Source organism: Symphalangus syndactylus, chromosome X, assembly GCF_028878055.3.
Source record: "Symphalangus syndactylus isolate Jambi chromosome X, NHGRI_mSymSyn1-v2.1_pri, whole genome shotgun sequence".
NCBI classification, from domain to species: domain Eukaryota; kingdom Metazoa; phylum Chordata; class Mammalia; order Primates; family Hylobatidae; genus Symphalangus; species Symphalangus syndactylus.
In genome coordinates, this window is record NC_072447.2 from 67,850,251 (window position 1) to 67,866,632 (window position 16,382).

The following is a 16,382-nucleotide window of genomic DNA, read 5'->3' on the forward strand; positions in this document are numbered from 1 at the left end:
GGATTTGGGGAGATCCCTCCCCCTACACTGGGGCTCGGGAGCTGGCTTGGGTTACTACCCATTTTTCCTCAGGTTGCTCAACTCTGGTAAAACAAACTCAGCCTTAGGTCCCAAGGGCTCTGTGATTGAAAGATTAAGGAGCAAAAGCTATACAATTGCAAGACACCGGTACAAAAAGCTCCAGGGTATTATGGTATGAAATGCTGCCTGCAGAACTTTATGGATTCAGGGGCTAAAGTCAAAGCCTGCTTGGTCTACGGCCTCAGAACTCTGACCCATGGGCACAGTGGTAGAAGTGCAACAAAATTAAAATCGATATGGCTCCTGACTCTACGGTTTCTAATTCTATAATGCTAGTACTCTATACTATTAGGCCTTTAAAGTAAAAAAAAAAATAACAAAGACCTAAAACCTTGTGGCCTCAGGAAAACTCAGAGTCTTTCTGACCTAAGGTTTTCTTGCTTCTGGATTCTAGGATCCCAGGGTGCTCTAGCTTGAGGGTCCTATATGACCCTGGGCTTTTGTGGTTGAGGGTCTCAATGGTTTCACAGTGACCAATGTGTCAATGTTCTTAGGACTCTGTGGCTCCCGGTCCACAGTCTCCTGTTAGGTAAGATACCAGGACCCTAGGGTAGGCCCAAGCCTGTAAGACTCAAGGGTCATGGGATGGTGGAATCTCTTCTCCCAGAGCCCCATTGTTACCACGCTCTCTGCTTTCTGGGTCTTTTGATACTAGGACTAAGAAAGGTTTCCAGGATCCTTGTTACCTGTTCCATCTTGGTACCAAACATGGAGCCGCTTACGTCAATAACAAAAACCACATTCTTCTCCATAGGTGGAAGGCCTCTGGGGGCAAAGTAGTGAATGAAATAGTCATCGTAAATCTGGACCAAAAAAAAAAAAAAAAAGGTAAAACCAAGAAGGACAGTGAAAGCCAATCTAAATCAGGTCCCCTCTTATTTTCCTGCATAACACTGTGCTTTGTTCCCCAGGACTTCTCACTGTTTCTAAACAGGTCTGTGTGAGACTGTTTGCTCACTGTCCATCTCTTTCACCAGAACCGTGTCTCAGCTATTCAGACCTTCATCCCGGGGCCTCCCCCAGAGCTGTGGAGGGAATGAGACTGGCTTGTAGCCCAGGACTCCAAGGATCAGGATCTCTGTAATATGTGAGTTCCTGTCTGTGAGAGAGTTGGGCTTGTACAGCCTTGAGGGTCCCTAGGGATATTTTGCCTGGGCTGCAGGAACTCCAAGTATTGTTTTAACCTCCCTGTATAGAGTGAGCCTGGGGCCCAGCTCTTTGCTGCCAGGGGCTGGGAGTTGCAGGGCCTCCCTCTCCTCCTAAAACCTCCTTTCTGCTGTTGCTGGGCAGAGCAGCGAGAGGAGGAGGGAACCTAAGCAGAGTGAGCTGTTTATTCAGAGGGGATTGGTTACACCAGGTACAGATGCCTTGGGCTGTCCTGGATGTGATTGGCTGCTGACTCCCCTCCCCCACTCCATTCCTCCCTCTGCAGAGCCTCTGGGCTGGGACAGCTGAGGGAAGGGGAGGGAAGGGGAGGGGAGGGGGTCTGGGAGGGCCCCTCAGGACCAGTCTCGGCTCAGCTCAGGGATGTCTGCGCTGGTTGAGGGTCTGTGCTACCCTGAAGCTGAAGCAGGCTCTGCCCAGGGCCACAGGCTTTTGCTCCTCTCTGCCCTTCAGGCACTCTCTGACCATTAGGCTGTACACTACCTCTTCCCTCTCAAGACGAAAGAGGAGATGGGAAGACATCTGCTCTTCCCCCTCCACCCCAGCCTTTGAATTAATTCTCATGTGCAATTGCAGCCTCTGTCTCTGCTAATCCTGGCACTCTGGTACAGTTCAAAAAGGCCTGTGTCACCCACACTACAACTGCCCAAGCCAACAGCAGAACCCAGTGGCCTCTGCACACCTCCCATACCTGGGCTGGTGAGCGCTCCTGGGAAAACCATGCCTACCTTTGCCTGATCCCATGCCCACCAGGGCCCCCACTTCCTATCACATAACTCAAGGGCAGGACCTTGCTCACCAGCCTTTCCCAGTCACTTTAGCAGTCATTCCATCCTACCCACCTGACTCAGGAAGAGAATTAAGAGCACGGAGCCAGGGACACTTTGACTGCCCACCCCACCTTTCTACAGAGTCCACATCACCATACGCCTCCTCCCTCAGCCTAAGGAAAGGAGGTCCTGCCTTGGACCCCATGCACTCCAAGTGCCCATCCCCTCCAGTACTCCTCAGGTCCCCTCTCTCCAACCCCATTTAACATGTACCCCACTGGGTCTTCTTGAAATATAGAATTTTTTTTGTCTTTTCCATGCACTAAGACTAGCTCTTGTCCCCAGTCCACTCCCAAACTTCTCTCTAGCCTCTTTTTTCCCTGAAGCATCACAGGCTGAGAAAGTGGGCACCCTCAATGGGCTCAAATGCAGATGACTCCTGGGGACCACCACAGACTGGCTACCGTGCCCACCCCGCATAGACACTTCCCTCACTAAAGGCAACCATGACTAGCTTGCCTCCAAACTCAATGGCTGGAAGAGGGGTGAAGCGAGATGGTGGAATAAAAAGCTCCACTGATCGTCGTCCCCCAGGAAGGACACCAGTTTAGCAACTATCTACACACAAATAAGCACCTTCAAAGGAACCAAAAGCTCAGTACCTGGTTTTAACTTCATATCAATGAGAGAGGCACTGAAGTGGTAGAAAGAACAGTCTTGAATTGCCAACACCACACCTACCCCACCCTCCAACTCTGCCCCCAGCGGAGGAGGCACGGTGTGCAAGAGCATTTCTGTGTGTTGGGGGAGGGAGAGCGCAGCTATTGTGAGGCATTGACCTCAGTGTTGCCCTCTTAGAGCAGTAAAAAAAAAAAACAAAAAAAAACTGAACCAAACTCAGCTGATGCCTGCATATGGAGGGAGCACTCAAACAGCCCTAGCTACACATGAATTACCCATGTCAGCATGTCAGCAGTTGGCACTTGAGTTCCTGCAAGCCTCACCACCATGGACTAAAGTGCTCTAGGGCTCTAAATAAACTTGAAAGACAGCCTAGACACAAGGACTGCAACTCCTAGTAGGGGCCTAGTGCTGAACTGGGCCCAGAGACAGTGGACTTAGGGGGCACACAACCTACTGAGACAGCAGCTAGGGCAGCTAAGTGAGTGCTAGCATCACCCCTCCTCTAACCCCAGGCTCCACAGCTTGTGGCTCCAAAAGAGACCCCTTCATTCTGCTTGAAGACAGGAGAGGGAAGAGTGGAAAAGACTTTGTCTTGCCTCTTGTATACCAGCTCAGATGCAGCAGGATAGGGCACCAGTAAGAGTTGCGAGGCCCCCTTTCCAGGCCCTAACTCCCAAACCACATTTCTAGACACACCCTGGGCCAGAAGGAAACCTGCTGCCTTGAAGGGAAGGACCCAGTTCTGGCTGCATCCTTCACCTGCTAAATGAAGAGCACTTGGGCCCTGAATAACCAGCAATAATGCCCAGGTACTACATTGAGGGCCTTGGGTGAGACTCTGAGACTTGCTGGCTTTAGGTGATGCACATTCCAAGCTGCGGCGGCTATTGGGAGAGAGCGCTTATGTTTTATGTTTTTACAAAAGCAGAGGAGAAAGTAAATCGGACATTGTCTTGAAGCTTAAGTACCAGCTTGGCCACAAGGGTGTAGAGCACCAAGCAGGCTCTTGAGGACCTAGATTCTAGGCATGGGCTCTTAGATGGCCTAGAATCCAACTTCTGGGCCTGACCTAGGCCAGAGAAGAGCCTACTGCCCTGAAAGGTGAGGCTAAGGATAGGCAGCATATGCCACAAGCTGACTGAAGAAACTTTGGGCCTTAAGGGAACATCGGTGGTTGTCTGTCAGTACTCCTTGTGAGCCTGTGGTGGCAGTGGCCATGAGGTGAGGCTCTTCTGCCTTTGAAAAGGGAAAGGAAGCGTGAGAAGAAGTGTATTTTGTGGTTTGACTGACAGTTTACCAGCAGGACAATAGAACACCAGGTAGAATTCTAAGGAGTTTGACTCTAGTCTCTGGCTCCTGGATGGCACCTCTGGATCCACCTAGGGCCTGAAGGAACTCACTATCCCAAAGTGAAGGACACAGGCCTGGTTGTTTTTGACACTTTCTGATTGTACAGCCCCAGGGTCTTGAGTGAACATAGGCGGAAGCCAGGATGTGGTTACAGCAGGCCTTGGGTGAGACCCAGTACTGTGCTGGCTTCAAATCTGACCCAATGCAGTCATAGGTGGTGGCCACAGGAGTGCTTGTGTCAATACACCCCCTGCTTCAGGTGGCTCACAACAGAGAGAGAGAGAGAGAGTCTGTTTGGGAGAAAGTAAGGAAAGCGAATTAGTCTGCCTGGTAATGGAAATAATTCTCCCAGATATTGTCCAAGACCATCAAGACAATACTTCTATGAGTCTGCAAGAACCACAGCATTACGAGGCTTGGGGTGCCCCCTAAAGCAGATGCAGCTTAGATCACAACATGTACGTACATTTAAATATCTGGAAAGCCTTCCCAAGAAGGACAGGTACAAGCAAGCTCAGACTGTGAAGACTATAATAAATACTTAACTCTTCAATGCCCAGACACAGAAGAACATCTAAAAGTATCAAGACACTCCAGGAAAATATATGACATTACCAAATAAACTAAATAAGTCACCAGGGACCAATTCTGAAGAAACAGAGATATGTGGCCTTTCAGACAGAGAATTCAAAATAGCTGTGTTGAGGAAACTCAAAGAAATTTGAGATAACACAGAGAAGGCATTCAGAATTCTATCAGATGAAAGTAACAAAGAGATTGCAATGAGATTGCAATAATTTAAAAGAATCAAGCAGAAATTCTGGAAAATGCAATTGATATACTGAAGAATGCACCAGAGTCTTTTTTTTTTTTTTTGACAGAGTCTCCCTCTGTCACCCAGGCTGGAGTGCAGTGGCACGATGTTGGCTCACTACAACCTCTGCCTCCTGGGTTCAAGCGATTCTCCCGCCTCAGCCTCCCGAGTAGCTGGGATTACAGGCATGTGCCACCATGCCCGGCTAATTTTTGTATTTTTAGTAGAGACAAGGTTTCACTATGTTGTCCAGGCTGATCTCAAAGTCCTGACTTCAAGTGATCCACCCATCTCAGCATCCCAAAGTGCTGGGTTTAAAGGCATGAGCCACTGCACCTGGCCTGCACTTGAATTTTTTAAAAGCAGAATTGTTCAAGCAGAAGAAACAATTAGTGAATTACAAGATAGGCTATTTGAAAATAAACAGTCAGAGGAGACAAAAGAAAAAAGAATAAGAAGCAATGAAGCATGCCTACATGATCTAGAAAATAGCCACAGATAGGCAAATCTAAGAGTTAGTGGCCCTAATGAGGAGATAGAGAAAGAGATAGGGGTAGAAAGTTTATTCAGAGGGATAATAACAGAGAACTTTCCAAACCGAGAGAAAGATATCAATATCCAGATACAAGAAGGTGCCAGAACACCAAGCAGATTTTACCCAAAAAAGACTACTTTGAGGAATTTTATAATCAAACTCCCAAAGGTCAAGGATAAAGAAAGGATCCTAAAAGCAGCAAGAGAAGAGAAACAAATAACAGACAATATATCTCCAATATTTCTGTCAGCAGACTTTTCAGTGGAAACCTTTAAGGCTGAGAGAGTGTCATGACATATTTAAAATGCTGAAGGAAAAAACTACTTTTACCCTAGAATAGTATATCTGGAGAAAATATCCCTCAAATGTGAAAGAGAAATAAAGAGTTTCCCAGACAAAAAAAAAGAGCGGAGGGATTTCATCATTGCCAGACCTGTCCTGCAAGAAATGCTAAAGGGAGTACTTGAATCAGACAGTAAAGGATGTTACTGAGCAATAAATAATCACCCGAAGGTACAAAACTTACTGGTAATAGTAACTACACAGAAAAACACAAAATATTATAACACTGTAACAGTGGTGTATAAACCACTCTCATGCTTAAGTAGAAATACTAAATGATGACCTAATCAAAAGTACTAACTAAACAACTTTTCAAGACATAGCACAAGAAGTTACAAATAGAAACAACAAAGAAATAAAAAGCAAGAGGATGAAGTTAAGGCATAGAGTTTTTATTCATTTTCTTTTTGTTTGTTAGTGCAAACAGTGTTAAGTTGTTATCAGCTTAAAATAATGGTTAATAAGATAGTATTTACAGGCCTCATGGTAACCTCAAAACAAAAAACATACAACAGATACACAGAAAATAAAAAAGTAAGAAACTAAACCATATTACCAAAGAAAATAATCTTGCTAAAAGGAAGACAGGAAGGAAAAAAGAAGAAGGACGAGCAGACCACAAAAAAATAAGAAAACCAATAACAAAATGGCAGGAGTAAGTCCTTACTTGTCAATAATCACATCGAATGTAAATGGGCTTAACTCTCCAATCAAAAGACATAGAGTGGCTGAATGGATTAAAAAAAATAAGACCCACTGATCTGTTGCCTATAAGAAAAACATTTCATCTATAAGACACACATAGACTACAAATAAAGAGATGGAAGATGATATTCCATGCCAGTGGAAACAAACAAACAAAAAAGATGAGGAGAAGCCATACAGAGACAAAATCTATAAGAAGAGACAAAGAAGGTAGCAATATAATGATAAAGGGGTCGATTTGGCAAGAGGATATAACAATTGTGAAAATATATGTACCCAACACTGGAGAACCAAGATATGTAAAGTAAATATTATTAGAGCTAAAGGGAGAGATAGACTCCAACATGATAATCGCTAGAGTCCTAAAGACCCCACATTTGTCACTGAACATCTTCCAGGCAGAAAATCAACAAGGAAACATCAGACTTAATCTGCACTATAGATCAGAAACCTAATAGATATTTACAGAACATTTCATCCAATGGCTGCAGAATATGCATTCTTTTCTTCAGCACATTGTTCATTCTCAAAGATAGACCATATATCAGGTCACAAAGCAAGACTCAAAATTCAAAACAATTGAAATACCATCAAGCATCTTCTCTGACCACAATGGAATAACACTAGAAATCAATAACAAAAGGAACTTTGGAAGATATAGAAATACATGGAAATTAAACAGCATGCTCCTGAATGAACAGTGGGTCAATGAAGAAATTCAGAAAGAAATTGAAAAATTTCTCGAAACAGATGACAATGTAAAGACAACATACCAAAACCTATGAGATACAGCAAAAGCAGTTCTCAGAGGGAACTTTATAGCTGAAAGTGCCTACATCAAATAAGAAGAAAAATGTAAACAACATAATGATGCATCTTAAGGAACTAGAAAAGCAAAAGCAAACCAAACCCTAAATTAGTAGAAGGAAACAAATAATAAAGATTAGAGCACAAATAAAGAAATTGAAATGACGAAAACAATAAAAAAGATCAAGGAAACAAAAAGAGTTTTTTTTTTAAGTTTAACAAAATTGACAAACCTTTACCCAGACTAGTTAAAAAAGAGAAGAGCCAAATAAATAAAATGAGAGATGAGAAAGTAGACATTGCAAAGTGATACTGCAGAAATTCAAAGGATCATTAATGCCTACTATGAGCAATTATATGCCAATAAGTTAGAAAATCTAGAAGAGGCTAGAGAACCCAGAAATAAGGCCACACACCTACAACTATCTGATTTTCAACAAACCTGACAAAAATAAGCAATGAGGAAAGAGTTTCCTATTCAGTAAATGGTGGTGGGATAACAGGCAAGCCATTTGCAGAAAAATGAAACTGGACCCCTTCCTCATACCATATACAAAAATTAACTCAAGATGGTTTAAAAACTTAAACGTAAAACCCGAAACTATAAAAACCCTGGAAGACAACCTAGGCAATAGCATTCTGGACATAGGAAAGGGCAAAGATTTCATGATGAAGACGCCAAAAGCAGTTGCAACAAAAGCAAAAATAGACAAGTGGGATCCAATTAAACTAAACAGCTTCTACATAGCAAAGAAAACCATCAACAGAGTGAACAGACATAAGAAAATGTTTGCAAACTATGCATCTGGCAAAGGTCTAATATGCAGCATCTATAAGGAACTTAAGCAAACTTACAAGAAAAAAACCAAGCAGCCACGTTAAAAAGTAAGGAAAGGCATGAACAGACACTTCTCAAAAGAAGACATACATGCGGCTAACAACCATATGAAAAAAAGCTCAACATCGTTGATCATTAGAGAAACACAAATCAAAACCACAATGAGATACCATCTCACAACCAGTCAGAATGGCTACTATTAAAAAGTCCAAAAACAACAGATGCAGGCAAGATTGCAGAGAAAAGGGAATGCTTAAACACTGTTGATGAAAGCATAAATTGGTTCAACCACTATGGAAGACAGTGTTGCAATTCCTCAAAAACCTAAAATCAGAAATAGCATTTGACCCAGCAATCCCATTACTGGGTATATAATCAAAGGATTGTAAGTTTTTCTATTATAAAGACACATGCATATGTATGTCCATTGCAGCACTATATACAATAGCAAAGACTTGGAATTAACCTAAATGTCCATCAATGATAGACTGGATAAGAAAATATGGTACATATACACCATGAAATAGTATGCAACCATTAAAAACAATGAGATTATGTTTTCAACAGGAACAGAAAAGAAGGTGGAGGCCATTATCCTTAGCAAACTAACACAGGAACAGAAAACCAAATACTGCCTGTCCTCAATTATGAGTGGGAGCTAAATAATGAGAATACATGGACACATAGAGGGAACAACACACACTGGGGCCTGTCAGAGCACCCTCTGGAGGGTGGTAGGAGAGCGAGAATCAGGAAAAATAACTAATGGGGTTGGACGCAGTGGCTCATGCCTGTAATCCCAGCACTTTCAGAAACTGAGACAGGCAGATCACCTGAGGTCAGGAGTTCGAGATCAGCCTGACCAACATGGAGAAACCCCACCTCTACTAAGAATACAAAATTAGCAGGGCATGGTGGTGCATGCCTGTAATCCCAGCTACTCAAGAGGCTGAGGCAGGAGAATCGCTTGAATGCAGGAGACCGAGGTTGTGGTGAGCCGAGATTGCGCCATTGCACTCCAGCCTGGGCAACAAGAGCGAAACTCTGTCTCAAAATAATAATAATAATAATTAAATAAAAATAACGAATGGGTACCGGGCTTAATACTGGGGTGACAACATGGGGTGTCTGTAAAACAAACCCCCATGACTGACATTTACCTATATAACAAACCTGTATGTGTACCCTTGAACTTAAAAGTTAAATTAACAAAAAGAAAATCTAGAAGAAATGGACAAATTCCTAGACACATACAACCTAACCATGACTGAAGCATGAAGAAATTCAAACATGAACAGAACAATAACACGCAACAAGAGCAAAGCCATGATAAAAAAATCTCCCAGTAAAGAAAGGCCCAGGACCTGATGACTTCACCACTGAATTCTACCAAACAGTTAAAGAAGAACTAATACAAATCCTACTCAAATTATTACAAAAAATAGAGGAGGATGGAATACTTCCAAACTCATTCTACATGGTCAGTATTGCCCTGATACCAAAACCAGACAAAGACACGTCAAAAAATGAAAACTATAGGCCAACGACTCTGATGAATATGGATGTGCATGTCCTCAACAAAATACTAACAAACTTAACTCAATAACACACTCAAAAGATCATCATGACCAAGTGGGATTTATCCCTGGGATGCAAGGATGGGTCAACATATGCAAAGCAATCAATGTGATACATTATATCAACTGAATGAAGGACAGAAACCATATGATCATTTCAATCAATGCTGAAAAAGCATTTAAAAAAACTCAACATTTCTTCATGACAAAAACTTTCAAAACACTGGGGATAGAAGGAACATACCTCAACATAATAAAAGCCATATATTACAGACCCACAACTAGTATCATACTGAATGGGGAAAAACTGAAAGCCTTTCCCCTAAGGACTGGAGCATGACATGGACGCTCACTTTCACCACTGTTATTCCACAAAGTACTGGAAGGCCTACCTAGAGCAGACAAGAGAAAGAAATAAAGGGCATCTGAATTGGAAACGAATAAGTCAAATTATCCTTGTTTGCAGATGATATGATCTTATACTTGGAAAACCCTAAAGATCCCACAAAATACGTTAGAACTGATAAACAAATGCAGGAAAGTTGCAGGATACAAAATCAACAAAATAAAATCAGTAGCATTTCTATATGCCAACAGTGAACAATCTGAAAAAGAAAATTAAAAAGAAACCCCATTTATAATAGCCACAAACAAAATTAAATACTAGGAATTAACTTAACCAAAGAAGTGAAACATCTCTATAATGAAAAGTATAAAACACTGTTAAAGGAGATCGAAGAGGACACTAAAAAATGGAAAGATATTCCATGTTCATGGATTGGAAGAATCGATATTGTTAAAATGTCCATACTACCCAAAGCAGTCTACAGATTCAAAGCAATCCCTATCAAAATCGCAATGACATTCTTCACAGACATTGAAAAAACAATCCTAAAATCTAAATGGAACCAGAAAAGACCCAGAATAACCAAAGCTATCCTAAGCCAGAAGAACAAAACTGGAGGAATCACATTATCTGACTTCAAATTATATGGCAGAGCTATAGCAACAAAAACAGATTGGTACTGGGATAGAAACAGACAGATAGACCGATGGAAAGGAATAGAGAACCCAGAAACAAATACACTAATCTATAGTGAACTGATTTTCAACACAGGTGCCAAGAACATACATTGGGGAAAGAACAGTCTCCTCAATAAATGGTGCTGGGAAAACTGGATATCCATATGCAGAATAATGAAACTAGACCTCTCTCTCACCATATACAAAAATCAAATCAAAATTGATTAAAGACTTCAATCTCAGACCTCAAACTATGATACTATTAATACTATGAGAAAACCTTGGGAAAATCTCCAGGGCATTAGTCCGGGCAAAAATTTCTTGAATAATGCCCAATAAGCACAAGCAACCATAGTAAAAGTGGACAAATGGGATCACATCAAGTTAAAAAGCTTCTACACTGCAAGGGAAATGGTAAACAAAGTGAAGAGACAACCCACAGAATGGGACAAAATATTTGCAAACTATCCATTTCACAAGGGATTAATAATCAGAATATATAAGGAGCTCAAACAACTCCATAGGAAAAAAGTCTAAAAATCCAATAAAAAAAGGGCAAAAGATTTGAATAGATATTTCTCAAAAGAAGACATACAAATGGCAAACAGACATGAAAAGGTGCTCAACATCACTGATCATCAGAGAAGTGAAAGTCAAAAACTACAATGAGATATCATCTCACCTCAGCTAAAATGGCTTCCATCCCAGAGACAGGCAATAAGAAATGCTGGCAAGGATGTGGAGAAAAGGAACCCCCATACACTGTTGGTGGGAATGTAAATTAGTAGAACCATATGGAGAACAGTTTGGAGGCTCCTCAATAAACTAAAAATTAGAGCTTCATCATACAATCCGGCCATTCCACTTCTGGATATATACCCAAAATAAAGAAAATCAGTGTATCCAAGAGATGTCTGTACCCTCCTTTTTCTTACAGTGCTGTTCACAATAGCCAAGACTTGGAAACAACCTAAGTGTTCATCAACAGATGAATGGATAAAGAAAATGTGGTACATATACACAATGGAGTACTATTTAGCCACAAAAGAGAATGAGATCCTGTAATTTGCAACAACATGAATGGAACTGGAGATCATTATGTTACATGAAATAAGTCAGGCACAGAAAGACAAATCTCGCATTTTTTAGATCACTCATCAGTGGGATCTAAAAAATGAAAGCAGTTGAACTCATGGAGGTAGAGAGTAGAAGAGTGGTTACCAGAGGCTGGGGGGAGTGGGGTAGTGGGGAGATGGGGAAGGGGAAGGCAGGGATGGTTAATGGGTACAAAGAAAAGTGAGAAATAATGGATAAGACTTAGTATTTGATAGCACGACAGGGTGACTATAGTCAATAATAATTTAATTGTACATTTAAAAATAAGTAAAAGAGTATAAATGGATTGTTTATAACACAGGGATAAATGCTTGAGGGAATCGGTACCCTGTGATGCGATTATTACGGATTGCATGCCTATACCAAAACATCTCACTTAACCCATAAATATATACACCTACTGTGTACCCTCAAAAATTAAAAGTAACAACTTTACTAAAAAACAAACCCAATGTCTGTATTTTGAGTCTCTTGGGACTGCCTTCCCCGCCCATGAATGTCACAGTTGAACATGGATGACTTCTGCTGTCTTCAAAAGTCGTTTCCCCTGCCATCTGCGACAGTGAACTCTCCTTATTCTCCTACCGCCTCTGTCTGCCCACTCCCTTCGCAGTGCTTCCCAATATTTGTCAGGTCAAAGCATGAAAAGAAAATGATTATGCTGGTGCAGCTCAATGGAGTGAACTGCTGGGGACTGGGGCTCTGGACAGGTTGTGTGCAGTTGATGGAGCAGCTGAGGGTATCCATAGCTGCTGGATTGGGCTGCTTCACCTTAGCTTTGCCTTCAGGGATTTTCCCTTCTGGCTCCACACATGCTCCCTGGGTGACCTCCCTCTGTCACTTGGCTTCCACCACAGAACCCCTATCAATCACTCTGCATCTCTTCTCCCGTCTAGGGCTCCCACAGTTGCCCCTCACCAGTGGGTGCACACTCACTGTTGGACATGTGCCCCAGGATGTTTCAAGAAGCCTCTGTTGCATCCTGCCCAAGCAGTGAATTCGTTGTCCTGCCCCCACGTGGCCCTTTTATGCCTTCCTGGTCAGGGGCACCATCATCCACATGGTCACTCTGGAGACAAATCTGAGTGTTGCCTTCAACTCTCGGGTGGCCCCCATTCTCCGCAGCCAATCAGTCTCCTGTTGCTTTTCTCTGCTGGATACTTCTCCAGGCCACCCTCCTCTTCATCCCTAACTGACAAAGCCCAAGCTCAGGCCTCATTCGTCTCAGCTTTCCTTCTTCTACTGCGACCTCTCCCATCCATGCTGCTTGGAGGCAGTGGCTGGGACCCTGTAAACACGACCTCACAATGTCATTTTATCTCATGGCTTCCTGGTCACCTACAGGACAAATCCCATGTTCCTTTCGTTGCCCTGCAGGACTCTCCAGCCTTCTTTGTGGCTCTTTGGGTTTTTCATCTCAAATCTCTGCTCCAGAAAGCCAAGCTATTTGCAATTCCATACACACGTTTGGTGAATTTTAGCCTGTTTCTTTTTTCTTGCAGCCCCCACTTTGTCGGAATGCCTTTCCCTCCCACAGACCCCCTCCCATGGCCCACTTTTATTCATTCCGTAACACACAGGTCAGCCTTGGTCGCCTTCAGGGAGCCTTCTGGAACTGCCTTTCCTCTTCATTATGGCTTCCATCTTACCTTGTGTGTCATGGAAAGGGCACTTCTACCTTAGTGTCAGTATTGGGTTTCTGCATCTCATTCAGAGACGATAAGTAGGCTGTGTGTGTGATACCCTTCTGGGTTCCCAACATTGGCCAAAACAAGGTATGACACAGATTAGGTGCCCAGTGAGCCCCAGCGGGGTGGATGATCTGATGATGTACTGGGCTTTGAACGAAGGGCACACTCAAGTAGGAAGTGGGAGATGAACTGAGTGTTCCTGGCAGGGTGTCAGGAGGGGTAAGGGCTCACGGTGCATGGGAGTTCCTGGTTGTACTGGTCAATGCCTTCCATCTGTATTTCAACTGCAGGCAGCTGTGTTAATGGTAAAGAATAAACTAGCAGAGGAATGCCTCCATGAGCTAAACACACCCACATGACAGAACACCAGGTTAAAGCCCCTGCTGCCACCTGCTGGCAAGGTACCCTCGGCTCCTATTCTGGCAGGAGAATAACTTTTATTCCCCCTGCACAACAGACTGAGCCACACCTCTGTGCCTCTGCACATGCTGTTCCTTCTCTCTGCATGTCTTTCCCTTCACCTGATCGACTGACTTGCAGATATATCCAATTCATTTTTCCCATGCTTACTTAAATTCCAACTCCTTTAGGATGATGGCCCTGAAACCCTCCTCCACTGGCACCTCCACAGAATCCATGACACACTTAAACACAGCACCTAGAACATTTGATGACCGTCAAGGCTCTGTGTATCTGGGTGCTTCAGGATGGGGTGATGGCAGAGGGAGATGAGTGGCTGTATCCGACTCACTTCTGAGTTGTCAGAGTCAATGAGTACACGACTGGCCTAGTCCAGATATTCATTCAACATGTGAATGAATGAATGATGCATGAGAAGAGGTTTAACCATGGGACACTTTTAGTCCAGGGCAGACAAACGAATTGTTGGTGGACTGGAGTCATCAAGGAGGAGGTGTTTCGGCAGTGTTTCAGGAACACGAGGATGCTGAGCAGTGGAGCAAGGAGGAGGAAGTCATTCTCAGGGCAGCGGCCACCATGAGCAAATGCTCACACAGAGAGGCAGGCTCAGGTGTTTTGGAGAAAGGTGTGGTGTGGTGTGGTTTGGGGCAGCTGGAGGGTGGTTTGTGTGCTGGGGTTGAGAGTCCTGTGGTGGGAGAGGCAGGGTGGGACCAGATGTCTCAGGCTGCACCGCCATCCTTGTGCTCAAGCCAGGGCCTTGGGATCAGTGCTCTGTGCTTTCCCATCTGGGAGAGTGTGGGACCTCTGCTCTTTCTTCATGAATGGGGAAACTCAGAATTGAAGGGCTCCCTGTTTAGGCAGATGGCTCCACTGAAGCAATAAGGATTATTAAAAGCCGAGAGAGAGCAAGGAAGCCCAAGACAACACAGGAGATTATAGGAGCTGCAGAACGCGTGAGAGTCCATGAGCATGGGTGCCCAATTAGTGGCCAAGGGTTTACTTTGCAGAAGGACTGTTTTCGGGTAGGCTATGACTTGATTCAGTTAGGGATGGGTCCTTTGGGCACTTGATTCACTGGAGACAGTTCCAGGTCTCCAACCCTTTGGGGGATTCGATGTGCCTCCCAAGGTTGAAGCCATGTGTCTTTTCACATCAGCCTATCCTTGTTCGCTAGCTCTCGCTTATCCCTAGGGAAACTGGAGTGAACAGCTGGAGAGGCCCGAGCATTGCTCGGGCCTGTCTGACTCCAGAGCCCATCCTCTCTCCCCTTCCCCAGGCCCCCTCACCTGCACGTCTCCAATGATGTCCTCCATGACCACATCGTACTGAACCAGGAAGTCAGCCATGATGCCTGAGCCAGAGATGGACGACTGATCTTGCAATGTCGGGCAGTAGGTGATTCGGACACAGGTCTCTCCCCTCTCGATCCTGGTGGATGGGGGTGAATCCACCTCACCTGTATGGGTGGGGAGAATCAGGTGGGGTGGTACAGAGGACTCGCAAGACAGAAGAACCAGGGAAAGGGCAGCACAAAGGGTGCTATCTGGGGAGGGTGAGAAGTCTAACTCCTCCCCAAACCTCTGGTGCCTCCTGCCTACATCTTTCTACCTGCCCCCCGCTCCTCTCCCAGTCCCACAGCCGGCTCCTCTCTGCATCCTCCATTGAGCCCAGCTGGACAGACTCAACCTGGCCATCAGCTCCCAGGCCCTGGTAATGTGGCCCTCACTGGCAACCTCACCCTGCCTCATTTTCCATGCAACCTGGGGCCAAGTCTTTGGAGGCGTGGCATGTCCAGAGGTACACCAGCAGCCAGTGCCTCCTCCCAGAGAGGCAGTGCAGTGAGTGTGTGTCCAGGAGACAGACAGACACACAGACAAGGTCTAGGTCTCCTCCCATCCCCCCACTGCTGTGGGAAACAGCAGCCTAGCAAGGTTGTCCTCTGGATTGGATTTCATATTTCTTCTTCCCTCTCTTCCTTCTGACTGTGGGCATCATGTGTGTGAACAAGCCTTTTAGAGTCTCATGAAATCACAGATGGATCTTTAGTCCCAGATGTTTGCTGAGCTGGCCACAAGATCAACTCCTCTGGAATCCAAGACAAATGTCCATTTAGAAATGTCACTGTGCCTCCTTTTTTTCCAGAAAATGGAAACTTGGGAATTCTGCTCCCCCTCCTTCCTGCCACAGCTGTCAGGAAGCTCAGGGGCACACTGAGCCCCATACTCTCTGAGGCGTCTGCTCACATACATTCCCTTGGCTTCCTTCCTCTCAGAGCTCTTTGTTCTGTTTTCTCCCCCACAGGATTGGTCCTACCCTCTGTTTTAACCTTTAAGGAGAATGGGGGAGGGACCTGCCATTTATAGCTTAGGGCTGAAGAGTGCATGCAGGCTGCAGGGACTCGGATGGCCTGTGGGCCCAGGTTCCAGCTGCTGCTGTGTGTCCCTGGACAAGCGACTCATTCTCTC

The 16,382-nt window shown here is 44.3% G+C and overlaps 1 protein-coding gene across 1 annotated transcript in view; it reads right to left on the minus strand.

Annotated features, from left to right (window-relative positions):
- Window positions 1-16,382, minus strand: part of ITIH6 (inter-alpha-trypsin inhibitor heavy chain family member 6) — a 43,151-nt gene that overhangs the window by 18,246 nt on the left and 8,523 nt on the right. Inside the window, exons 5-6 of the mRNA XM_055268202.1 lie at window positions 15,204-15,373; window positions 768-884 (exon numbers count right to left, since the gene is read on the minus strand). Of these exons, the coding sequence (XP_055124177.1) occupies window positions 768-884; window positions 15,204-15,373 (287 nt within the window). The remainder of the gene's footprint in view (window positions 1-767; window positions 885-15,203; window positions 15,374-16,382) is intronic.